Below are 27,512 nucleotides of genomic sequence, written 5' to 3' on the forward strand. Positions count from 1 at the left end.
CAGCACTAAGTTCAAATAGCCCTGCTGAGTTTGGGAACATGCTTTGCCCCCTTCCCCTGCTGGAAAAAATTGGATCTGTTGGAAATTGGGGTGGGACTTCCACATCTGGGCCTGAATTTTCAGGATGGTGAGGTCTGAGGGTTGGCCGAGAGTTCCGTCCAACTTCCGCCCCTCACTCGGGAGGAAGTCCTGCTTTGGAGAGCTGCTGGCCAATCAGATTGCCTGGCAGCTGTCCAATCCCTCCAGGCATAGTGGCTGGAGGAGGTACTTCAGGGAGCTGTCTGGCACTAAGTCTCGGGACCTGAAGGACAAGGTAAGTGGCAAGGGACCCAGGCTGGGGAGGGTAGGGAATGCCTGCAGGGGGGGTCGCCAGGGCGCTGATCCGGGTCTCTGGGGATAGGCTGAGCGTTGAGGTGGGGGGGTGCGGGGGCGGGGGGTTGTGGGAGGTCTGGACGTCACCGGGCCTTAAGGGGTTCTGATGGAGGGGCCATTCCCTCCCACCCTTGCTTTCTGCTCAAGATCAAGCTATCTGTATTTCTGGCCTTTGCTAGTTGAGCTGTCATCTGCCTGCCAGACTCAAAATTGAGGCTGAGTGGGAAACGGCCCTTAAGTGGCCATCAAGGGCTTTAATTGGGGCAAGGGAGAACTTCCCATCCAAGGCCCTGCCGCCCCAGCGTAAAATCCTGGAGGAAATCCCATCCATGCAATTTCAAGCTCCTCGGAACCCGCTTGGGTGGGGGTGGGGGGGGGGGAATTCTGGCCCTGGATTCCATACGGTTTAAAGGCCCGTGGAGTCTTCTCAACTATGCAAAAATCCATCCCTATGACTCTATGACCCTGAAGGTGGCTGAACAGGTAGATAAAATGGTCAAGGCGGCATAGGGGAGTCTTGATTTTTTTTAGCCGAGACATAGAATATAAGAGGGTCATGCTGGTGCTGTATAAAGCATTGGCTGGGCCACAGCTGGAGTACTGGTGTGCAGTTCTGGTCATTGTACTATAGGAAAGATGTGATTGCAGTGGAAAGGGCACAGAGGAGGTTTATGTGGATGTTGCCTAGGCTGGAGAATTTTAGTTGCAAGGAATAATTGGATAGGCTCAGGTTGTTTTCTTTGGAACAGTGCAGACTGAGGGGAGATTTAATTGAGGAGTATAAAATTATGATGGGCCTAGATATAGTGCATATGATGCCCCTACCCCCCAGGGTGAGGGGTCCATAACCAGGGGCATACATTTAGGATGAAGTAGGGGGTTTAGATAGTATTTGAAGAGAAATGTTTTCAACCCAGGGGCTGGTGGGGATCAGGAGCCCCCACCTGAAAGAATGGTAGAGGAAGAAATACTTAAATATTTATAATATTGGGTATGCATTTAAAATGCTGTAAACTACAAGTTTATGGACCAGAAGCTGGAAAGTAAGATTAGGTTGGATGGCATGGACATAATGGACTGAACAGCCTCCTTCCATACTTTAAATTTTTATGACATTATAAGAAATTCCCTGTAATAATCATTTAGATCAAACAATACCTGCTAGAGGCTAGCACAAATTAATGCCACATATTACATGAATTAAGTAATAAATATATTGTCAGAGGTTACACTTCGATTTTCTCATTAATGCTATAAATGATTTTCTACTCATCTTTTTGTTAATTGTATTAGTTATTACTACATTTACATGATGGTACCCAAGAGCAACTATGGCTTGTCTCGAGATATCACAAGCCATATAAATAATATGAAACCAGTCTGTCAAAATCATCAACAAATTAAATTTGGTCTCACTTTGACAAACTGTTTAATTGATTCTTTTAAAATCAGAGTTCAAAGTAAAATTTTATTGAGCAAACACAAGGTAGTGTTTTCAAACAACAAGTTCAAAAAATTACAGGGGGTCTTCAAAGCATCGTCTACATGGATCAGAGAGTTCAAATGCCCTTTCGCTGCTTAATATTTTCATTATGTTCATTCTTGCATTCATCCCTATCCAGACTGAGGACATTTTTAAAAACGGATCAGAACAGAGAAATTGTATAAAGTTCTTCACAGAACACTGCCCTGCTAATAGCACTCATAAAAGGTAATCTGTTCTATTATAAGAACATTTCATGGTTGGAAATTTAAAAATTAACAACTAAACTGTGAAAGAGAAAGCATCTAAGTAAGCTGGGACCTCTTAGCAGCTCAATTTCATGAAGACTTCATGTAGCAAATGTTATTCCTCATCTCTATAGTGTAAGAACTGTTGATAAATCCCAAAACACAGAGCATGTCACTTATGGATTATTAAACTGAGTGCGTGAAAGATCACAAAGCTATTGGTCCTGAGTTCTATCAGTCTCTAGCACACTCCTACTGCAAGAAACAAAGGAACTTGGAAACAAGAGTAGGCTATTTAGCCCCTCAAACTTGTTTCACCATTCAATGAGATCGTGGCTGATCTCCCTAACTCCATTGCCTGCCTTTGACCATATCCCTCAATACCATTGGTAAACAAAATTCCACCAGTTTCAGATTTGAAAATAACTGAGACAACATTAATTGCTGTCTGAAGAAGAAAATTTCTAACCTCTACCATCCTTTTTGGGCAGAACTGTTTCCTAATTTCACCCTTGAAAGAGTTCAAAGTTTAGACTGCGTCCCCTGGTCCTAGTCTCCCCAACCAGTGGAAACAATTTCTCTCGATCTACCCGAACTGTTCCCTTTGATATCTTGAAAACTTTGATCAAATCACCCCCTAAACCTTGCAAATTTCAGGAAATACAACCCAATTTTGTGTAATCTCTCCGGTAATTTAACCCTTGGAGCTGAGGTATCATTCTGGTAAATGACTTCCAACTCCGTGTATTCTTGTCCTCTTGACTGGAAGGCCAGTATTTCATGAGCCATTTTGATTATTTTCTATGCCTGTTCATGACACCTTAATGATCTATGGGTGGAATCAGCCCAGATTTGCAATAACTGCGGTAGCGTTGGGAAAATGAACGTTTTATGCGCCGGCTGCAATGGCAGATTTTTACGCATCATCATCCCAATCTCGGCTCAACTAATCGTGCATTCCCGGGAAACACGCTGTTTCGATGGTGGGCAAGCTGTCCTTCACTCGCCAGGCCATCGTCTCGCTGCTTCATCGGGCACCATATTTAAAGTGCAGCCAGGTGCACACCTCTCAGTGCTTCAAGCCAAGGTCTACTGCAAAGAAGACATGGCCCTGAAAGCAAGAAGACTGCAGCCGGCCCAACCTGGTTTAGTGATGCGTCGCTCGTGTGCCTTTTGGACACTATGGAGGCCCACTATAATGTCCTCTACCCCCATTCTAGCCACACATACCAATCCAGCAAGGGAGGCAGTGGCAGCAGTGGTCAGTGCCAACTCCCTGCAAAAGAGAACAGCCACCCAGTGCAGAAAGAGGATGTATAATCTCCTCTGTTCCGCCAGGGTAGGGTCACTCTTATCACTCTCAACTCTCTAACTCACAAACCCATCACACATCCACAGGGTCTCACTCACTGCCAGGTCAAGGGACATCGCCATTCACTCTCTCACACACACACCCCTTCATTGTCCTCATCCTGTCATTGGGACTACTCACCATTCTCACATGCTAGGCATATTTATCATCTGGCCTGGCAGGCATCCTGCTTACATTCTCTTCATCTGTATTCATGGGTGAGGATTTTCGCCTTGACGGGCTCGGGAGTAGCTGTGCAACAATCCACCAACCGCAATTGGGCCCCAAACGTGATTTCATACTGGCTGGCCAATTAATGATCAGCCAGCGTGAATTGCACGCTGAAACGCTCAGCGTTGCCTGGGTTGGGGATGAGGGGAAGGAGAACGAGTGTGGAAGTTGATACGTGCATGGGTACGCTCACAGAAAGCTTCCTAAAGGAACAAAGCTGCCTCAGTGAGCTGAAGATTTTCTACATTAAAAATAAAGTTTTAAAAAAAAGGAAAACATGTCCCTATGGTTCTATTAAATTGGATAGATACATGGATGGGAGAGGTCTGGAGGGTTATGGACTGGATGCAGGTTAACGGGATTAGCGGAATAATATTTCGGCACAGACTAGAAGGGCCGAATGGCCTGCTTTTCTGTACAGTAGTGCTCTATGGTTCTATGTCCCCTCATCAGGCAGTCAAGGAGAGTATCCAATCAAAAACTAAGGCATACAAAGCAGCGAAAACTAGTGGTAGGCCAGAGGTTTTAGAATTTTTTTAGGAACCAGCAGCGGCTGACTAAAAAGCTAATAAAGAGGGAGAAAATTAATTATGAAAGTAAATTGGCAAGAAAATTAAAAACAAACAGCAAGAGCTTCTACAGGTATATAAAAAGAAAGAGAGTAGCTAAAGTGAGTGTGGGACCCTTGGACGATGCAACTGGAGAAATTATAATGGGGAACAGGGAAATGGTAGATAATTTAATCCAATATTTTGCATTGGTCTTCATACTGCAGGACAATATAAACATTCCAAAGATATAAGGCAAGCAAGAAGCTAATGGGAGGAAAGATCTTGTAACAGTCTCTATCAAGAGGGATAAACTATTTGACACACTAACAGGACTAAAGGCAGACAAGTCACCAGGATCTGATGGCCTGCATCCAAGGGTTTTAAAGGAAGGGGCTGCAGATAGGAGGCATTGGCCGAAATATTCCAGAACTCACTGGATTCTGGGAGGGTCCCAGCAGTTTGGAAAACCGCTAATGTGATGCCCCTGTACAAGAAGGGAGGGAGACAAAAAGCAGGAAACTATGGACCAGTCAGCCTAACAGCCATTATTAAGGAAGAAATAGCAGGACATTTAGAGAAGCTTAACGTAATCAAACAGAGTCAACAATGGATTTGTGAAAGGGAAATCATGTTTGACAAATTTGCTAGAATTCTTTGAGGATATAATAAGCTGAGTTGATAAAGGGGAACCAGTAGATGTAGTGTATTTGGATTTCCAGAAGGCATTTGATAAGTTGCCACATAAAAAGTTATTGCACAAGATAGGAGCTCACGGTATTGGGGATAATGTATTAGCATGGATTGAGGATTGGCTAACACACAGAAGACAGAGGGTTGGGATTAATGGGTCTTTTTCAGGTTGGAAAGACATAACTAGTGGAGTGCCACATGGGTCAGTCCTAGGGCCTCAGTGATTTACTATCTATATTATTGACTTGGAGGAGGGGACAGAGTGTAATGTATCCAAATTTGCTGACAATACAAAAATAGGTGGAAGGGCATGTTGTGATGAGGGCAAAAGGAGTCTGCAAGGGGTTATAGACAGGTTGAGTGAGTGGGCAAAAACTTGGCAGATGCAGTTTAATGTAGGAAAGTGTGAGGTCATGCACTTTGGTAGGCAAAATCAAAAGGAAGACTACTATTTAAACGGAGAGAGACTCCAAAAAAGAACAGCACGGAGGGGTCTGGGTGTTCTTGTGCATGAAACAATAAAGTTTAACATGTAGGTACAGCTAGTAATTAAGAAGGCAAATAGAATTTTGGCCTGTATTGCTAGGGGGTTGGAGGTTAAAAACAGGGAAGTCTTGTTACAACTGTACAGGGTGTTGGTGAGGCCATACCTGGAGTACTGTGTATGGTTTTGGTCCCCATATTTAAGAAAATGCCATACTGGCATTGGAGGCAGTTCAAAAGAGGTTCACTAGGCTGATTCCTTGGGTGAAGGGCTTGACTTATCAAGAACAGTTAAACAGGTTAGGCCTTTATTCATTAGTGTTTACAAGAATGAGGGGTGATCTTATTGAAATGTACAAGATTCTGAGGGGGCTTAACAGGGTGGATGTTGAGAAGCTGTTTCCACTAGTGGGGAAATCTCAAACTAGGGGACATAGTTACAGAATAAGGGGCACTCATTTAAAACTGAGATGCGAAGGAATTTCTTCTCTCAGAGGGTAGTGAATGTCTGGAATTCTCTACCCTCGAGAGTTGTGAAGGCTAGATCACTGAAAGTATTTAAAGAGGAGGTAGATAGATTTTTAAAATATCGGGGAGTTGAGGACTATGAGAAACTGGCACGAAAGAGGAGTTGAGGCTTGGGGCAGATCAGCCATGATCTTATTGAATGGTGAGGCAGGCTTAAGGGGCCAAATGCTCCTGCTGCTATTTATGTTCATTTGACTCTGTCACATGAGCAGGGACATGTTGCAAATGAGTTCTGAAAACTTTTATTTTATTTTTAATTAACATTGGAAACTTCATCCCACCTATGGACGAGGTTTCCTCAGAAAGCAAAAGGCCGCTTTCCCTACTCACCTGCCTGCCAACTGTAAGGTTGGACGGGCCAGGAATAATTCTAATTTAATTGATCGATTAATGGGCTTACCAGCCCTCTTAGTTGTCGGCAGGCGTGCTGCTGACTCCCACACACTGCCGCGCGAGTGTGCGATGATGTCGGGATGCCTGCCCAATGTCATCGTGTGCTTTTTCACGCTCATGTGCGCCTACACACCGAGGTGAAAATTCAGCCCATACAGGACCAGCTGGCACACAACAAGAAGGAGAGGTCACAGGCTGGTGGAGGAATGTCCGGAACCCAGGTCCTCACGGACTTTGAAAACAGAGCCATCCAGCTGACCAGCGAAGATCTGGATCTTTCCTATGCTGATGGTGAAGTCGGCGGTGTTCTACCAATTGTGACTCCAGCAGTGCAACATCCATCAGACAACCATGCTCTGAGTGATGTGTCCTGTTTCGCAGGCCATTACCATGCACCAATAATCTCTCCTTGCTTTCACAATAGCAGATTGGAAACATCCAATGGAGTCCATGACCCAGGGCTTCCAATCAAGTCCCGAAGGCACAAACAAACCCAGAGTTCACTGGATGACAAAGGAGATAGAAATTAAGTTAAAGAAGAAAAAGTGTGCTTACGACAGGTGTCAGGTAGCAAATACAATTGAGAATCAAGCTGAATATAGAAGGTTCAGAAGGAATGTGAAAAAGCAAATACGAGAAGCAAAGAGGGATTATGAAAAAAGACTGGCAGCTAACATAAAAGTAAATCCCGAAGTATTCTATAAGCACATCAATAGTAAAAGGGTGGTAAAAGGAGGAGTAGGGCTGATTAGGGACCAAAAAGGGGATATACACATAGAGGTAAGAGGCATGGCTGAGGTATTAAATGAATACTTTGCATCTGTCTTTACCTGTGAGGGGGATGCTGCCCAGGCCATGGTGACAGAGGAGGAAACTCAGTCACTAGAAGGGTTTAAAATTGATAAGAAGGAGGTATTCGATAAGCTGTCAGTACTTAAAGTTGCTAAGGCATCGGGACCGGATGAGATACATCCAAGAAGATTGAAGGAAGTGAGAGTGGAAATTGCAGAGGCGCTGGCAACAATCTTTCAATGTTCCCTAGATTCAGGGGACATGCCAGAGGTCTGGAGAATTTCAAACATTACGTCCTTGTTCAAAAAAGGTTGTAAAGATCTGCCCTGCAATTACAGACCAGTCAGTTTAACTTTGGTGGTAGGGAAACTTCTAGAAACAATTATTCAGGATAGAGTTAAAAGTTACTATGGAAAGAAGTGGATTGATTCAGAAGAGTCAGCATGGATTTGTTGAAGGAAAATCATGTCTAACTAACTTGTTGGAGTTTTTTGAAGAGGTAACAGAGATGGTTGATGAGGGCACAGCTGTTGATGTGGTGCATGTGACCTTCCAAAAGGCGTTTGATACAGTGCCACACAACACTCTTGTGAGGAAAGTTAAAAGTCATGGAATAAAAGGGACAGTAGCAACATGGATGCAAAATTGGCTGAGGGATAGAAAACAGAATAATGGTTAATGGGTATTTTTTGGGCTGGAAGGTGCAAAGAACATGGAGAGACAGTATAAAATAAAGGATACTATTCCAAAGGGTGTGCAGGAGCAGAGAGACCTGGGTGTATATGTACATAAGTCATTAGAAGTGGCAGTACAGGTAGAGAGAACTGTTTCTAAAGCATACAGTATTATAGGCTTCATGAATAGGGGAATAGAATACAAGAGCAGGGAGGTTATGAAGAACTTATATAAAGCACTGGTTAGACCTCAGCTGGAGTATTGTGTACAGTTCTGGGTGCCACACTATAAGAAGGATGTGAACGCATTGGAGAGGGTGCAGAAGAGGTTTACAAAAATGGTTCCAGGGATGAGACACTTCAGTTTTGAGAAAAGATTGGAGAAGTTGGGATTGTTTTCCTTGGAGAGGAGAAGGCTGAGAGCAGACTTGATAGAAGTTTTCAAAATCATGAGGGGTCTGGACAGGGTAGATAGGGAGAAACTGTTCTCACTCATAAATGGATCGAGAACCAGAGGGCAAAGTTTTAGGATGTTTTGCAAAAGAAGCAAATGCAAGGTGAGAAAAAACTTTTTCACACAGCGAGTAGTTAAGATTTGGAAAGCACTCACTGGAAGTGTGGTGGAGGCAGGTTCAATTGAGGCATTCAAGAGGGCATCGGTTGATTATTTAAATAGAAACAAGGTGCAGGGTTACAGGGAAAAGGCAGGAGATTGGTACTAAGTTAAAACGCTGAGAGAGCTGGTGCAGACACAATGGGCCAAATGGTCTCCTTCTACACTGTAACAATTCTGTGATGGCACATCAGAAGAAGAATCTGAAGGCATCCTCATTGAATACCTGTCATAGCATTCGCCCACACCCTCCACCAACGCAGAGACACACACTTCTGTGAGACCTAGTTCTAGAGTTGTTTTGGGATCACAATCTGGTGAGTGCACTGCACTGTCTGATCCACAGTAGGCAGAGGCAGAAACTTCCCAGGTTTCCGGCACTCGACGGACAGCTGGAGGCCAGAAGTTTGCTGAATCCGAGCCAGATGACGAGCCTCTGGACTCGGTCATACCCCAGTTGCTGGAGCTGCAAAGGCAAGCTCAGGAACATCAGGAAGGGATGTCCGCTGCACTCCTCAGATTGCTTGGCACACTGGAGGAATTCTGCACTGCTACATGGGCTGAACTCCATCGCTGACGCCATGGTTGGCCTCCAGCAGTCTCAACACGAAGGGGTACGGGGCAGCTCAATCTCACTCCAGCTTCCTGTCCTTCTCAAGGAGTCAGCCAGGGGCCCTTGGACACCCATAGCAAGGAGGATCAGCAGATGCACACCATCCACTCAGGTGACTCTAGTATTGTCCATCCCATCCGAATCCCCTCTTCCTGTGACCCCAGCAGCTCCTGCTCTACATGTGGAAAAGGGTGGCACTGCCACACAGCAGGACCCCAAAAGCTGGCCGGGGCCCCCCAGGTCTTGGCAATCCAGATGACACCCGTCAAGATCATCACAGACAGTAGCAGTCAGCTGGCTACCTCCACCTCCATTGTGGATATCAGGGGAGCACCAAGATGGTAGCAGCAGGGTTACCAATGTTAAGAAGATGCAATTATACAGTCTGGGCAAGGGTGTTAATCACTTATAATAATGTTCACTATTGTGAATAAACTCCCAAGAATGTCTTCCTGCCTACGGCTCCTTGTTCTGATGAGCAGCGTTCATGTCACTCAGGTGTGAAACCTTGGTTCCTGCATAAGATAAAGGCAGGTGTCTCAGTCCAGGGCTTCTTCCTTGTACTTTGTGCAGCCTTCAGACCAAAGTGATGGTCCGGCCTCACAGTCCCTGGACACATTACTGATGCCTGAATCTCAATGGTGTTTTTCATTGCTGCTGGAATGTAATGGGTAGGCGTCACAGAGTTCCATCATTCTCTCTGTGTGCTCTCAGCACCTTTAAGTTAGGGCTGGCCCGCATCTCTTCAGCATCTGTGACCAGTGACGCAGTGCTCCTGAAGAGCTCAGGTGCTGATGGTGGACAAAGCGTCCGATGCTTTTAAAGTTTCATGGCAGCATCTTTATGACATGATCCTGATCACAGAGCACGAGCTGCCCTTGGCCAGACAGGAGTCAGATATACATAGAGGCTATGTGAAAGATTTATGGAGTCCTCACTGCATGTTGTCATCATCCTTCTGGAATCGAGTGACAATTAGGGCCTCTGCTGCGGCTCCATGGCAGGAGCCTTATCACACAGGGTATGTGCACTGCCATCAGCCAGACTGGAGTCAAACGTTCACAGATAAATGTAAGGATCTATGGTGCCTCCTCATTGCATGTCATCATCATCCTCCACAAATCTAACAGCTATGAGGGCCTCCTGTGCATATTTGCCTCATCTGGATAGTTTGATGGCCTCAACACCATCATCTTTGCCTTCAAGGACCTCCTCATCCCCATCAACATCCTCTTCATCACAGAAGATGTCCACCTCCTCCATCTCCTCCTCAGCCAGTTCCTCTCTCCATTGTAGCGCCAGGTTCTGATGGGCGCAGTAGGCAACGACGGTGCATTTTGCCCTCTGTGGACCTTATTGCAGAGCTCCACCAGACTAGTCCAGGCAATGGAACCTCATTTTCAGCATCCCGATGTTTTGCTCCACCAGGTTGAGAGTTCCAGCATGAGTCTCATTAGACCTTCACGCTGCTGCAGTCTGAGGCCGCCGCATGGGTGTCATCAGCCACATCCTCTGTGGAAAGCCCTTGTCGCCGAGTAGCCATCCCTGCAGTCTCTGTGGACCCTGGAAGACATCAGTGATCTGAGATCGACTGAGAATGTAGGAGTCGTGGATATTCCCCAGGAACCATGCGCAAACCTCCAGAATGCATTTGTGGTGGTCACACACCAGCTGAACATTCAGCAAGTGGAACCGTTGTGGCTGACATAGTTGTTCACCACTTATTGTCATGGACACCTGAGCACCATGTGAGTGCAGTCGATGGCACCATGCACCTGTGGGAAACCTGAAACCTAGGCAAATCCTAGCGCTCTTGCATCCTGGATGACCCGGTCCTGGGCAAAATGCACAAAGTTGTGTGCCTTTGCAAAGGTGGCGCCTGTGATTTCATGGATGCATTTGTGGGTGGAGGCTTGTGATATCCCACAGAGGTTACCTGTGGAGCTCTGAAAGGAGCTACTGGCTTAAAAATTATGTGGCACGGTCACTTTCACAGCCACTGGCAGTGGATGCTCTCCATGTCCCCGTGGCACCAAATCCTGCAGTAGCTGGCAGATGTGACTGACCAGTTCCATAGGCATGCGCAGTCTTTGGCAATACTGGTTCTCAGTCATCTGCAGGAAAGAACGGTGGCGTCTGTGGATTCTGGATCAAGCTAGGTGCCAACCAACTGCTCCTTCTTCCTGTGGGTGCTACTCCTCCCTCTAACCTGCCAGGGTCCTCCATTGCTCTCTTTTCTTTCGTCGCCGCTGCCTGTAATCCATGAGGTATACAGCTGGGTCATCAGGCTCCATGTTCCTGATGTACTCCTCCTGCAGGAAGAAACAGAGAGACGTGTGGGTTAGCCTGTGTTCTAAGAACCTCTCTTGGTTAAGTCTGAAGGCTCCTTAATACATCCCAGAGAGTGCTGGCCACCACTTGGATGGCCAGAATTTAGTGTGCTGCATAGCTGACCAAGACCCCACCCAACTCTGCCGCACTCCATCTGATCGATTTGTGACAGCTTCAACTACTGGACTGCATGCTGTGCTTTCAGCTCAGGCGCAGGCATTCTCCTAACCTGCACTGCAAGGCTGTGCTGTTAGCTTGAACCATGGGGGAGGCTGGTCCAAACTGGGATGATGACATTACAAGGGTCTGTGAGCACCTCCACCAGTGACGGCGCCACAGCCGGCTTTAGCAAGGAGATTGTACAACTTGCTCAGTATTCCAACTGTTCTGCAGTCCACTAAAATGCTCATTAGTGTGCCCGAGGGGTGAAAAGCTCTAGAGCACTTGGTGGTACTTTCATGCCTCTGCGTTGCTTGAGTCGACAGATAAGCTGGAGGTCCGACTTCACACACGTCAATATGGCTGCATCTGAACGGTCACTTTATACAAGGTTTCCCTAATGTGTGTCCACTTCCCATCACCCCCACATGTTTGTGCACTACCATCAACTGCAGTGCACCCCTTGCCAGCCCCCCCAACTCGCATTATATGCAGTGCAACCCTTGCCAGCCCCCCAACTCACATCAACTGCAGTGCAGCCCTTGCCAACCACCGCAACTCACATCAACTGCAGTGCAGCCCTTGCCAGCCCCCGCAAGTCGCACCAAATGCAGTGCAGCCCTTGACCCCACCAAGCCGCCTCAACTGCAGTGCAGCTCTTGAAGTCCAACAGACGACCCTCACGAATGCTGCGCAACATTACTGTGCACTCACCTCCAAGTTCCCCTCAAAGTTCAGCTCGCCAGGTGCACGCCATATATATGCTGTTGTGGCTCTCCATTCCATCATCTGTACCATAAATAGTGTTTAGTAACAACCTCAACACAGATCCTTGTGGTACACCATGAGTGTTATATTCTGCCAATTATCTCAACTCTGTCTCCTGACATTCAGTCAATTTCATAACCAGATCAATAATTTACCTTCAATATCAACTTTAGCTAACAGTCGCTTTTCAGAGACTTTATCGTGAGAGCCATTCTGGAAGTCTGTATAAGTAACATCTATAGGCATTCACTTGTCCACTACTTTAACAACCTCTTCAAAAATTTCATTTGGTTTCATCAGGCATGACCTACCCTCTACAATTCCAAGCTATCCCTTTCCAATTAGCTGAAAATTGTCAAGGTATCCAGTTACCCTATCCTTAATAGACTTTAGAAATTTCCAAGCAACTGATGTTAGGCTAGCTAAATAACGAAGTAACATGCACAATTTTCCAATCTAAAGGGGAGGTTCTCTAATCAAAAAAGTTTGGCAGATTATAATTAGGCCATTTGCAATGTCCTCACCTACTTCTCTTAAAATCCTGGACTGGGAACCATCTGGTCAAGGGAATTTGTCACTCTATAGTGTCAATTTTTTCTTCATTGTTGTCATTTTGCTTATGCTAATTTTGGTAAGTCCCTATCCGTGATTCAATTTTAGTTTCCTTGGGATGTCTGGCATGCTGCCCTCTTCCATAAATACTGATGCAAAGTAATTCCACCTATCCACATTTCTTTATTTTCACTGACAATGCCACTGCTATCAATTGTAAATCGGGATACATTGTTCCTGATCACCTTCTTTTCCCTAATCCTATTGTAGCAATGTGTGGAGTTGATTTTGATATCCTTTGCAGGTTACTTTTCAGCCTCCTTTTTGTGTTTATTTGTTTTATCACCCTTTATTATTCTTTTTATCTTTCCCCTTTGCTAGGATGTATGCTATTTTTATATTTGTGTATGCATTTTCTTTTAGATCCATGTTGCTTGTTATCTTTTCAATTGGCAATGTTTTTTTTGGTAAGTAGAATGTTTTCCCCCCACTGGGATATAAACTGTTGTGTTTTATAATGACATTAAAGGCATCAATCATAAGGGATTGGATAAACATGTTGTGGGTTCATTTATTAATTCTAGACACATGTGAACAGATATGCAAAGGTATAAAGCTCAAAGACACGTCGATAGCAGAACTGTCCGTGTGCTCTGCTTAAAAGCAATAGTGAAAGTAAAACTGGATCACATGACACACTTCCTTTCTAGTGATGTCACACCAGAATGCCTTAAAGGGATATTACAACATTTTTATTTGGAAGATACTTTGCTCCCCTTCCAAAGAACTATTTACAATACATAACAAAAACAAAAATAAAAATACCTGGAAAAACTCAGCAGGTCTGACAGCATCTGCGGAGAGGAACACAATTAACGTTTCGAGTCCGTATGACTCTTCAACAGAACTAAGAAAAAATAGAAGAGAAGTGAAATATAAGCTGTTTTTTTTTGGGGGAGTGGTGTGGGAGAGACAAGTAGAGCTGGATAGAGGGCCAGTGACAGGTGAAAATTGCCAAAGATGTCATTGACAAAAGGACAAAAAGCTTAGCACCTCTTTGTCCTTTTGTCTATGACACCTTTGGCAATCTTCACCTATCACTGGCCCTCTCTCCAGCTCTACTTGCGTCCCCCCACCCCCCACCCCCCACCCCCCCAAAACCAGCTTATGTTTCACCTCTCTTCTATTTTTCCTTAGTCTGTTGAAGAGTCATACAGACTCGAAACGTTGCTGTCAGACCTGCTGAGTTTTTCCAGGTACTTTTGCTTTTGTTTTGGATTTCCAACATCCACAGTGTTTTGCTTTTATCGTAGTATTTACAATACATGTTCATGTTTAGTTAACAGTACAAAAGAGTATAGAGCTGATGAATCTATGGGCAAAATTTTTACCTCACTGGCGGGCATGTGCTGCAGCATAAAATGATGCGTGATATTTCAGTCAGAGAGCACACAACAGAGCCGGCAGCGCACCCACTTACAATTAAAAGGCCTATGAAGGCCATTAACAAGGTAATTAAAAGAAATTTTTCGCTGCCCGTCTAACCTTACAGTTGGTGTTCAGGTGAAAAGGCCAAGCGGCCTTTGCGCTTATCAGGAAACCTCATCCACAAGCAGGATGAGGTTTCCTAAAGCAAATAAAAATTTTAAAGTTTATGCAATAACATGTCCCTGCTCATGTGAAAGAGTCACATGAGGGGACATGTTTTATAACATGTTTCATTTCTTTATTTTAAAAAACTCTTTGCCTCCCTCAGGCAGCTCTATGCCTCAGGAAGATTATCAAGTGCGCACTCGGGCACATGCGTGAAGTTCACGCCCACCCTCCTCCTCCCACCCACATAGGCAGCACTGCCGCTCGCATTTCACACTGGACAGGCCTTAATTACCCACCAGCGTGAAATCACCTTCCGGACTCAATCGCAGGTGGCGGTCGGTTTCCTGACCGTCTTAGCCAAGCTTGCCCATGAGCTAAATTCTGCCCTACGAGTCTCTAAAACATAAAGATAAACTGCTGGTACGCCCAGATCTTGTAATAGTAACCTTGTCTGGAGGTTTCTTTAATTGCTCCCAGTGATCAGTGAGCGGGGTTGTCATTCTTGGATGTTTTTCCTGGTTTCATTTGGGGATCTAGTCCTCGATGCACTAGGGCTGTACGGTGGTTGATAAGCTGGATTGAATCTGATTTGTCCTCGGTTACACCTCACCTTTGTGTCTAATGATTATGTCAATGTAGGACCTCGGTTTCAAACAAATCCTTGTCACCTTGGCTGGTTGCCATGTACCTTCTGTGGGATTCTGGAAGCAAACTTTTCCCAACTGTAAACTTGGCAAATCTGTGCCCGCATTTTTATCATGCACATTGGTCATCTTCTCTTGTAATTTTAAAAGTTACTGTCTAGTTTCTGAGAGGGTAGAATGGGAGAGTAGAATGTGTAACAGTAGGTAGATTGGTTCTGATCTGCCAAACATGAGCTCTGCCAGTGGTGGAATAGTAGTACTTGATGGTATCATCCTCAGATGTTATATTGCAATATATAGATATTGCTTGGTCACATTTGAGCATCAGAGATTTCACTGTGTGAATCATTCATTCAGCTAGGCCATTAGATCTAGGTAATGAGGAGAAGTAGTAGCGTGATCAATATCCCACTTCTCATACATATCCTGAAATGGTTTACCAATAAATTATGGGCCATTACCCATATTGATCTCTCTAGCAATGCCAAATTAATTAAAAATAGTGCTTAGAGTGTGTGTGACAGTTGTGCTTGACATATTGTGCAATTGTCAATTAATGGCGTACTTGGTAAAGTAGTTGACGGTGACAATGAAGTTAGTGCCATGGTTTTTAAAGAGGTCGGACGCAATTATGGACCAAAGATTAGTAGGAACTTCATGTGGCATCAATAGTTCTTTGTGCTGCCTCGGCATATACTCTTGACATGCCTCACACTTCTTGACGATGACTTCATGTCATTGTTTGTATCCAGCCAATCTATGCCCATGTGTGAGTGATGAAGTTGTTGAAGAATATCACGCTGCAATGAGTCCAGTATAGTGACCCATCTGCCTTTAAAAATTACTCCCCAAGAGATGCCTAGCTCATCCCAACAAGGCCAAAAGGGTCTCATATGTTCATGGACATGGTGAATTGAATCAGGCCATCCATCAATGATGGTTTTCCACAGTTTCTGCAGTGTAAAGTCTTTCCCTGTTTCTTCTTGTAGCAGCTGGCATTTGCATTGCACAAAATGTACCTGGTCAATTGACAGACTTGCAATCTCCTGCAAGTGTAACGTTGCAGATCTTTTGAAATTGCCAATTTTGTTGAAACATTCGGATATGTTGACGTAGGTTGTGAACAGGTAATAGCAGTAGTTTATGAGGTTGATCTGCTGCAAGAGGTCTGAGTGATTCCATAGATTCACTAGTGCGAGGTCATGGCATGCAGGTAGACCTTTAACAGCTGGGCCTTTAGTCTCCACGATGTAGAACATCTGTGATACTCAGGACTATGGAACCTGTGCATGGAATTAGTGAAATGTTGTGCACTGAAAGTTTCACAACAGTAGGTTTTACCATGCACTCTATGTCTGTGGATACATGTCTTTTAGAATTTGCAGGGGTAGTATGTTGGCACTTGCCCCTATCTCAATTTTGGCCAATAACAAGTAGTTACCAACTTTCTTACCGCAGCTAATTTGAATCTTGGCAAACATTTCAGGTGGTGTGATGCTGTCCATGTTTTCCATGACTCTTCAATCACTGCTTTTCATCTCATCGCGCACATGATCATCATTTTATGGTTTCTGGTGGGATACTAGATGACCATTCTTATCACTTGAAGGTACCCATTGTGTATGGTCTGTTTGGATCAGCGCATGGCTCTCTGTAGATACATCAACCTTTGCTCTCGTGCACTGCCACTGCCAATGGCCTTTTCTGCCACAAGCCTTGCAGAATTGACTAAAAGTTGGGCATTTCCTTGGCGGATGAAGGAGGCCACACCTTCCACGTGTCTCGCAAGGTTTATATGTTTTCATAAGTGCATCACTTAAGGCTTGTAAGCTTCATCAACCTGCGAGGGTCGCTTTTTACTTATCTCCATCCTTGAGCAGTTCTTCGATTCAATACGTTTTGGGCTTGTCTAGCAGATCTTTCTGGAACACTTCCATGGGAGTAGATGCGATCACGAACTCAACAATTCTGCCTGCTCTACATCCGAAAAATCACAGTATATACTCTGTTCCGTGCATCAGCTGATGAAATGGTTTATGGATTCTGTAGGCTGTTGTCAAAATGACATGAACGCTAGTCGATAGATATGAAAGTTTAACCTGATTCTGAAATGGTCTTCCAAAGTAGTCCGGGTCTTTTGGGGATCTTTTAGCTCTTCTTCTGTTAATCCTGATATATTCAGCCTGTGAAGACCTTTACTCCGAATTACTAGGTGAATTTTTATGGCTTTTGTACCTGGTTCAGATACACCTGAATCAAGAAACCATAGCTCTGTATGCTGTTTAAACATTTTGAATTCGGAATGTAGGTCAGCTGCAACCCAGGGAAAAATATATATATCATGAACTCTCTCCCCCATCCTCACCCCTTTTAGATCCCTTTTTTTCAGTATTTATTTTTTAATTTTTGTATATATATTTTTACCCACCTATTTCTATTATTATTTTTAAAATTTATTTCCATTCATTGTTTTATCCCCACCTTTTAGGCTATTTCGATCTTTTTTCCCCCACACTGTCGCCTCCCCCCACCCCACTCGGGCCATCTGTCACTTGCTCATCCCGCTTTCTACTCTTAATGTCACCATTGGCACCTCCTTTAGCCAGTATCACCACCATCAACATCCCTCCAACCTTTGTTTACGACATCTTTTGCAATCCCTCCTTTGCCTCCACCTATCAATGGCCTTCTATCCAGCTTCACCTGTCCCACCCCCCTTAAACAGTGTATATTTCACAACATTCCAACTTCTCTTTAATTCTGAAGAGGAGTCATACAGACTCGAAACGTTAACTCTGTCTTTGTCTCCACAGATGCTGTTAGACCTGCTGAGATTTTCCAACAATTTGTATTTGTTTTAGATTTCCAGCATCTGCAGTATTTTCCTTTTATTTTAACGCTCTGGGGACCCGGGTTCGAATCCCAGCATGGCAGGTGTTGGGAAGTGAATTTTTTAAAAATCTGGAATTATGATGACCATGAAACCATTGCCGATTGTTGTAAAAACCCATCTGATTCACTAATGCCCTTTAGGGAAGGAAGTCTGCTGTCCTTAGCTGATCTGGCCTACATGTGACTCCAGATCTGCAGAAATATGGTTAATCCTGAAATGGCCTAGCAAGCCACTCAGCTGTATCAAACCGCTACAAAGTCTCAAAAAAGGAATGAAACTGAATGGACCACTTGGCATCGACCTGTGTGCCAGAAACGACAACGGCAAACTCAGCCCTGTCAGCCCTGCAAAGTCCTCCTTACTAACCAAAATTGGGACAGTTATCTTAGACTAGTCAAGCAACAGCCTGACATAGTCATCCTCACGGAATCATATCTTATAGCCACCATCATAACCATCCCAGCAGAGGTGGTGGCACAGTGGTATACAGTCAGGAGGAAGTTGCCCTGGGAGTCCTCAACATCGACCCTAGACCCCATCAGGTCAAACAGGGGCGAGGAAAGCTCCTGCTGATTACCACGTACCGCCCTCCCTCAGCTGATGAATCAGTGCTCCTCCATGTTGAACACCATTTGGAAGAAGCACTGAGGGTGGCAAGGACGCAGAATATACTGTGGATAGGGACTTCAATGTCCATCAGTAAGAGTGGCTCAGTAACACCACCATTGGCCAAGCTGACTGAGTCCTAAAGGACACAGCTGCTAGACTGGGTTTGTGGCAGGTGGTCAGGGAGCCAACAAGAAGGGAAAATATTCTTGACCTCATCCTCACCAACCTGCCTGCCGTAGATGCATCTGTCCACGACAGTATCGGTAGGAGTGACCACTGCACAGTCATTGTGGAGATGAAGTCCCATCTTCGCATTGAGGATACCCTCCATCATGTTGTGTGGTACTACCACCATGCTAAATGGGATAGATTTCGAATAGATCTAGCAACTCAAGGCTGGGCATCCATGAGGCGCTGTGGACCACCAGCAGCAGCAGAATTGTACTCTAACACAACCTGTAACCTCATGGCCTAGCATAACCCGCACTCTATCATTACCATCAAGCTAGGGGATCAACCCTTGTTCAATGCACAGTGCAGGAGAGCATGACAGGAACAGCACCAGGTATACCTAACAATTAGGTGTCAACCTGGTGAAACTATAACACAGGGCTAATTGCATGCCAAACAGCATAAGCAGCAAGTGATAGACAGAGTTAAGCAATCCCACAATCAACGGATCAGACCTAAGCTCTGCAGTCCTGTCACATGCAGTCGTGAATGGTGGTGGACAATTAAGCAACTCACTGGAGGAGGAGGCTCCACAAATATCCCCATCCTCAATGCTGGGTGAGTCCAGAACATCAGTGCAAAAGATATGGCTGAAGCATTTGCTACAATCTTCAACCAGAAGCGCTAAGTGGATGATCCATCTCGGTCTCCTCCGGAGGTCCACAGCATCGCAGATGCCAGTCATCAGCCAATTCAATTCACTCCACATGATATTAAGAAACAGCTGAAGGCACCGAATACTGCAAAGGCTATGAGCCCTGACAATACTCCGGCAATAGTACTGAAGACTTGTGCTCCAAAACTTGCCGTGTCCCTAGCCAAGCTGTTCCAGTACAGCTACAACACTGGCATCTACCCAGCTATGTGAAAAATTGCCCAGGTGTGTCCTGTACACAAAAAGTAGGACAAATCCAACCCGGCCAATTACTGCCCCATCAGTCTACTCTCAATCATCCGTAAAGTGATGGAAGGGTTATCAACAGTGCTATCAAGCGGCACATGCTTAGCAATAACCTGCACATTGACACCCAGTTTGGGTTCAGCCAGGGCCACAGCTCCTGACCTCATTACAGCCTTGGTTCAAACATGAACAAAAGGCCTGAACTCCCGTGGTGAGGTGAGAGTGACTGCCTTGACATCAAAGCAGCATTTGGCCGAGTGTGGCATCGAGGAGCCCTAGCAAAACTGGAGTCAATGGGAATCGGGGGAAAATTCTCCACTCGTTGGAGTCATACCTAGCACAAAGAAAGATAACTGCGGCTGTCAGAGGTCAGTCATCTCAGCTCCACGACATCACTACAGGAGTTCCACAGGGTAGTGTACTCGGCCCAACCATCTTTAGCTGCTTTATCAATGACCTTCCTTCCTTCATAAGGTCAGAAGTGGAGAAATTCGCTGATAATTGCACAATGTTCAGTACCATTCGCGACTCCTCAGATACTGAAGCAGTCCATGTCTAAATGCAGCAAGACCTGGACAATATTCAGGCTTCGGTTGACAAGTGGCAAGTAAAATGTGCGCTACACAAGTGCCAGGCAATGACCATCTCCGACAAGAGAGAATCTAATCATTGCCCCCTGATGTTCAATGGCATTACCGCACTGAATCCTCCACTATCAACATCCTGCAGGTTACCATGGACCAGAAACTGAACTAGACGAGCCATATAAATACTGTGGCTAGGAATCCTGCGGCGAGTAACTTATTTCCTGACTCCCTAAAGCCGGTCCACCATCCACAAGGCACAAGTCAGGAGTGTGATGGAATACTCCCCATTTCCCTGGATGAGTGCAGCTCCAACAACATTTAAGAATCTCAACACCATCCAGGACAAAGCAGTCCGCTTGATTGGCACCACAACCACAAACATTTACTCCCTCCACCACCGATGCACAGTGGCAGCAGTGTGTACCATCTACAAGATGTACTGCAGGAATTCACCAAGGCTCCTTAGACAGCACCTTCCAAACCCACGACCACTAACATCTAGAAGGACAAAGGTCATAGATGGGAACACCACCCCTGGACGTTCCACTCCAAGTCACTCACCACCCTGTCTTGGAAATATATTGTCGTTGCTTCACTGTCGCTGAGTCATAGTTCTGGAACTCCCTTCCTAACAGCACTGTGGGTGTACCTACACCACATGGACTGCAGCGGTTCAAGAAGGCAGCTCACCATAACCTTTCCAAGGGCAACTAGGGATAGGCAATAAATGCTGGCCTAGCCAAAGAAGCCAACGTCCCATGAATGAATAAAAAAATATATACAGGGACAAGATAAAACTTTTGATTTATAGAGAACAAAATGACAATTGCAGTTTCCTTATGGTGGGCACTTTGGTGTTAATGTGATTAATGCGCTACAGGCATTGAAAAGTATATCATCTTTTAGCGACACCAAAGGACAACAGGGACAGAGTGGGAGGTAAATGGCATATTAATTTCCATTCCAGTCTCACTGCTATTTAACAATACTTAACATGGAAAAGGATCAACAGATGGCTTGTTCGGGATTTAAGATTTTTCATTGTTCCCAAATTATTGATTAAGTAATCTGAAGCTGGTAATTTATGTGAAGTGCAGGGTGAACAGAATTTTTTTGGCTCTCTGCAGCAGTTAGTTGTAAATAAACCATGGATGTGAAATCTGGTTCAGAATGAGTGGTATTAACAGTAAAGAACTTGTGAACTAAAAACAGCCACAGACTGATGCATGGTGAAATTTAAATACAAAAGATTAATGAGGTGTGAAGAACTAATTGAACTGTCTGAAATAGCCAACTTAGTATGTTTTCAGTGTCACAGTTGTAACTGATTCCTATGCTACTGGAAAATAGTTAGTGGTATTTGCCCAATATATGTGGCTACCTGTGGTAACTGTGGACCGTTTAAGTGGTGGGGCTGTAAAATTTTATTGCTGGGATTCACCATTAGATTGGGTTTCAGATTTAGTTCTCTCAAGCCAGTAAACTTGCAATAGGTGTAAAAAGAGAATGATCTCTTGTCTGCTATAATTCTTTACATTTATACCTGTAAGAGTGATTTCATAATAACTATTATTGATTTCATTCTCTTAGATGGTTCCACCCACCTGAGCCAATTCATTGCTGTCAACATGTCCATCGTCATTTGAATCAAAATATTCAAACATGTTATCCACCAGCAACTTTTTGAGAGACATTTTGTCTTCATTCTCTTTGTTATTTCGTTGTCGGATGTATTTTTGATTCTGGAGATCGAGAAGCATGTTTTTCAGTTTACTGTATTCAATCAATTTACACTTGTCACCTGGAACAAAAAAAAGACTGGAATTTAGGAATGGTCAGTTCCAAAGGATGCCAACAATTCAAAATAAAAATCACAACTGCTGCTTAAAGTAATGCTGACAATGCGGATGTTTTACTGCAACATAAAAGTAATATTATATTCTACTAATAATAATTCCTGCATGACACATAAACAGTCACAATAACAACTTTATATAATACCCAAAGGAATTTGATGCAAGACCAAAAATACCAAAATATGTTAGGAATACTCAGCAGGTCAGGCACCATCTGTAGAGAGAAATAGAGTTAATGTTTCAGGTTGAGATGACCTTTCATCAGAACAGAATTTGATGCAAGTGTATTAGTCAGTGCACTACAACAGCAATAACTTAAAATTTGTACGTTGACTTCAACATAATGAAATGTCCCACGGTGCTTCACAGGAGCATTATAAAACAAAATATAACACTGAACCACATAAGGAGATATTGGGTGAAATCTTGTGCCCTCTCCCATGGCAAATTTGGTAGTGGAGGGGCATTTGATCAGGTGGGTGGCACTGCCAGCTTTCCACTTTCACCCAGTTAAGTCTGTGTCTGAAGGACACAAAGATTGGCCGGGTGTTTAACAGTGAGGTTGAGTATCTTGGGCTACAGGAAGATATAGATGGGATGGTCAAATGGGCAGAAAAGTGGCAGATGGAATTTAACCCTGAAAGGTGTGAGGTGATACTTTGGAAGGAGTAATTTGACAAGGAGTAATTATTCAATGAACGGCGTGACACTAGGAAGTTCTGAGGAACAAAGGGAACTTGGCTTGTGTGTCCAGATCTCTGATGGCGGAGGGGCATGTTAATGGGGCGGTGAAAAAGGCATGTGGGACACTTGCCTTTATCAATCGAGGCATAGATTACAAAAGTAGGAAGATCCTGTTGGAGTTGTATAGAACCTTGGTAAGGCCACAGCTGGAGTACTGTGTACAGTTCTGGGCGCCACATTATAAGAAGGATATGATTGCAGTGGAGGGGCTGTAGAGGAGATTCACCAAGATGTTGCCTGGGATAAAACATTTAAGTTATGAAGAGAGGTTGGATAGACTTGGGTTGTTTTCGTTGGAGCAGAGAAGACTGAGGGTCGACCTGATCAAGGTGTACAAGATTATGAGGGGCATGGACAGGGTGGATAGGGAGCAGCTGTTCCCCTTAGTTGAAGGGTCAGTCATGAGGGGACACAAGTTCAAGCTGAGGGGCAGGAGGTTTAGGGGGGATGTGAGGAAAAGCTTTTTTACCCAGAGGGTGATGACGGTCTGGAATGTGCTGCCTGGGAGGGTGGTGGAGGCGGGTTGACTCACATCCTTCAAAAAGTATCTGGATGAGCACTTGACACGTCATAACATTCAAGACTATGGGCCAAGTACTGGTAAATGGAATTAGGTAGGTAGATCAGGTGTTTCTCATGTGTCGGTGCAGACTCGATGGGCCGAAGGGCCGCTTCTGCACTGTGCCCTTCTGTGATTCTGTCACAGGAAAGCCCGTGGCCAGTCGTTCTGCCCTGCCACCAATCGAGGCTGATAAGTGGGCAATTAAGGGCTATTTAAGGGACTCAACCTGACAAACAAGGGTGAACCCAGCTGCAGGCAGCGGCATGCCATGTGGGGAGCACGTGAAGCAAACTCTACCTAGCATGTTTGCGTGATGGCTCCTGGGGGAGGATGAGCGGCCGAGGGGATCCTTCTTTCAATGACATTCAGTGCCTGATTGAGACACCCTGCATTGGGAAGGGTGGGAGCTGCTGAGACCCACCCCCAGCCCTTGTTGCTGAACCACTCCCCACCCATCCCCTGTGACACCCCCTCCTGACATAACTCACCTCTGGCCTGGGATCCAGCGACATCCTGCGACCTCCCCAGTGGCACTGCCATCCAATAGAGCTGGTGGACTCTAATTGACCAACAGTTCTTGGAGGGTGGGGCTTCTGCCCCCAGGATCCTTGATCCCGGGGAAGGCCCACCTTTGCCTCTTTAGCAAAAGCAAAATACTGAGGATGCTGGATATTTAAAACAAAAACAGAAAATGCTGGAAGAACTCAGCAGGTCTAACAGTATCTGTGGAGAGAAAAAACGAGTTAACGTTTCGAGTCCAAATAACTCTTCTTCAGAGCTAAGGAGAAGTAAAATGTGATGAAATTTATACTGTTTAAGGGGGCTGGAGCAGGTGAAGCTCGATAGAAGGCCAGTGATAGGTGAAGGCGAAGGGGAGATTGCCAGAGATGTCATGGGCAAAAGGACAAAGGGGTGTAAATGAAAATGATACTGGCTAAAGGAGGTGCTGATGGTGGCATTAAGGTCAGAAAGCAGAATGTGATAATAGCAGGACTACTAAGCACTCTAGAAAGAACAAGATGAAGAAGTGACAGATGGCCCTTGTGGGGGTGGGATGGGGGGAGGGAACGGTGGTGGGAAAAAAGATTGAAAATAGAATAAAAGGTGAAGATAAAACAATGAATAAAAATGAAAATAAATAAAAATAAAAATAAGGGGATCAAAAATAAGAATGAACAAATGATAAAATAAAAATTAAAAAATGAAGATTAATATTGAAAAAAGGGGATCAATCTGCTGTTATCACTCTCTCTTCAAAGAAACAACCCTTGACCCCATTGTCCCCTTCTTTATCCCTTCCAGCACCACTATCATTAACACTCCTTTGTCCTTTTGTCCATGATATCTCTGGCAATCTCTCCTTTGCCTCCACCTATAACTGGCCTTCTATCTGGCTTCACCCACTCCACTCCACACCCCCCCACCCCCACCCCAAACAGAATAAGTTTCATCACATTTTACTTCTCTTTAGCTCTGAAGACAAGTCATACGGACTCGAAACATTAACTCTTTTTTTCTCTCCAGAAATGCTGTTAGAACTGCTCAGTTTTTCCAGCATTTTCTGTTTTTGTTTGCCTCTTTAGTACCTGATTTGCAAAAAAAAGTGGCAGACCTTCCCAGAGAGAGGCGATGCTGGGGTTTCACCGGCTCTCCAGCCAGCAGCCCATCATCTTCACAAGATTCCAACCACTACATCAGATGACAAAAAGCTTGGACAAAGAAGTAGGTTTTATGGTGCATCTTAAAACAGGAAAGCAAGATAGGGAGGCGGAGAAATATAGGGAGAGTATTCCAGAGCTTTGGGTCTAGGCAACTGAAGCCATGGCCACCAATAGTGGAGCTATTAAAATTCAGGATGCCCAAGAGGCCAGAATTAGATGAGCACATATATCTCAGAGATTGTGGGGCTGGAGGAAATCACAGAGATAGAGAGGGATGAGGCCATGGAGAGATTGGAAAACAAGGATGAGAATTGTACAGCTAAAATGTTGCTTGGCTGGGGGACAGTTTAGATCAGCGAGCACAGGGGTGACAGTTAAACGGGATCTGGTATGATTTAAGACGCAGGCAGCAGAGTTTTGGATGAGCTCAAGTTTATGGAGATTAGAATGAGAGAGAGAGCCAGGGGTGTATTGGAATAGTTGAGTCTTGAGGCAACAAAGACATGAGGGGTTGAGCAGCAGATGAACTGAGGCAGGACAAAGTTGGACAATGATTTGGAGATGGAAATATGCGTATTATTGACAGCATGAAAATGAGGTCAGAAGCTCATCTCAGGACCAAATATGACACCAAGGTTATGAATAGAGTGGTTAGTCTCAGACTGTTGTCAGGAAAAGGGATAGAATCAGTAGCTAGTGAAGAGAGTTTGGAGCGGGGACCGAAACAATGGCTTCAGTCTTCCCAACATTTAATTGAAGGTGATTTCTGCTCATCCAATATTGGACAATAGTTAAGCAATCTAATAATTTATCAACAGTGGTGGGGTCAAGAGAGGTGGTGGTGAGGTAGAGCTGGAGGTCTTCAGCGTTTATATGAAAATTAATGCTGTGCTTTCAAATAATGTTGCCAACCCAGCCATGGGCAGGGACTTGCCATATGGTGGGGGGCACGAGAAGCAACCCCTAGCACATTTGCCTTATGTTTTCTCCTGCCAAGGGAGGAAGAGGCCCTTGTTCATAGACATTTAGTGCCTGATCGAGATACCCTGTATCGGGCAGAGGTGGGAGCTAGGGAGCTATTGAGAGCTACACCCGTGCCCTGGCAGCATGTGGGTGCAGCCAAGGATAGTTCCTTGGGGGACACTAGAGGTAACAGTGCAGGTGCAGGAAGGGAAGTCATTTTGAGTGAGTGGAACCAGTTGATTGCTATCCCCCTGCCCCACCAGCTGGACAACAGGAGAGGAGTTGGAGTAGAATCGTTTGGTCTATGTCAAAGGCTGTAGACTGGTTACAAAGGATGAGGAGGGAAAGTTTACTTCTGTCACACTTCTGTAATATAGGAGTCACTTGTGACTTGAGTTATCTTGGTACTGTGGCAAGAGTGGAAACTTGATTGCAGGGATTCAAGCATGAAGGTTCTGGAAAGATGGGCGGGATTTGGGAGGTGACAACATGTTCTAGAACTTTGGAGAGGAAAGGGAGGTTAGAGATGGAGTGGCTGCTTGTAAGGACAGTAGGGTCAAGGGTTGTTTCTTTGAGGAGCGGGTGATGACAGCAGATTTAAAAGGAAAGGAGGGCAACACATGAAGACAGAGAACTGTCAACAACATTGGTTAACATGGGAACCAGGAGGGGAGGTCAGCAGTTTAGTGAAAAACAGGAATTTGATGTAACTGTGTTAGTCAGTTCACAATAATAACATAGAGGAAGTCCATGTAAGTGTGTTAGGCAGCGCTCTACAATAACATGCAGGCGAATTTCAGCTCAAGCTGTTCATAGCGATGACAAACGAATATCAATCAGTTCTGCAACAAGTAACTTATTTTTAAAAGTTATTATTAATATGACTCCCATAAGTGCTTTTAGATAATTCAAAGGTGATACATTTTAATTCGGATAAATTGTGCTAATACCATTTTTGGTATAACTTTCTTCAAGATTCTGCTTTGCAGCTGTGAGTATATTGAGGGATCAGAGCAAACTTCTTGTGTCCTGTTTTGACTCCATCACTTCATTTCTCATTGTCTTCTTCCTGTTCTACTAGTGTTGTGGACATACCAAAACATGACAATGCCAAAACATTTGACAAATTAAACAGGAAAAGGAAAGGAACAAACATAAAAGCAAAAAGAAAGGTTCAGAAAGGCCCCTTGATATTGATATAAAATTTACTATAGGCCTCTTTAAATTTACATTCTTAAATTGCACAGCTTATAGCAGCTCTAGGTGCCAGTTTTACAGGGGGTGGATGATGGAGTGGTGTGCAATAGTAAATATTGGGAAATTGTCTGGATATAACTTAATTTAACTAACTCCAAATGTATTGAGTTATTCTAATCAAATTAAATTTTGTTTCTGAAAATCAAATTTTGAGAGATCATGTGAATAACTTATGT

General features: G+C 44.5%; 1 protein-coding gene across 2 annotated transcripts in view; it reads right to left on the reverse strand.

Annotated features, from left to right (window-relative positions):
* Positions 1–27,512, reverse strand: part of fstl5 (follistatin-like 5) — a 1,008,072-nt gene that overhangs the window by 476,580 nt on the left and 503,980 nt on the right. For both annotated transcript variants that reach the window (XM_041200324.1, XM_041200334.1), the window contains one exon: positions 21,898–22,094. In XM_041200324.1, the coding sequence (XP_041056258.1) occupies positions 21,898–22,094 (197 nt within the window). The remainder of the gene's footprint in view (positions 1–21,897; positions 22,095–27,512) is intronic.

The sequence above is a fragment of the Carcharodon carcharias genome, chromosome 1, assembly GCF_017639515.1.
Source record: "Carcharodon carcharias isolate sCarCar2 chromosome 1, sCarCar2.pri, whole genome shotgun sequence".
Classification (NCBI taxonomy): domain Eukaryota; kingdom Metazoa; phylum Chordata; class Chondrichthyes; order Lamniformes; family Lamnidae; genus Carcharodon; species Carcharodon carcharias.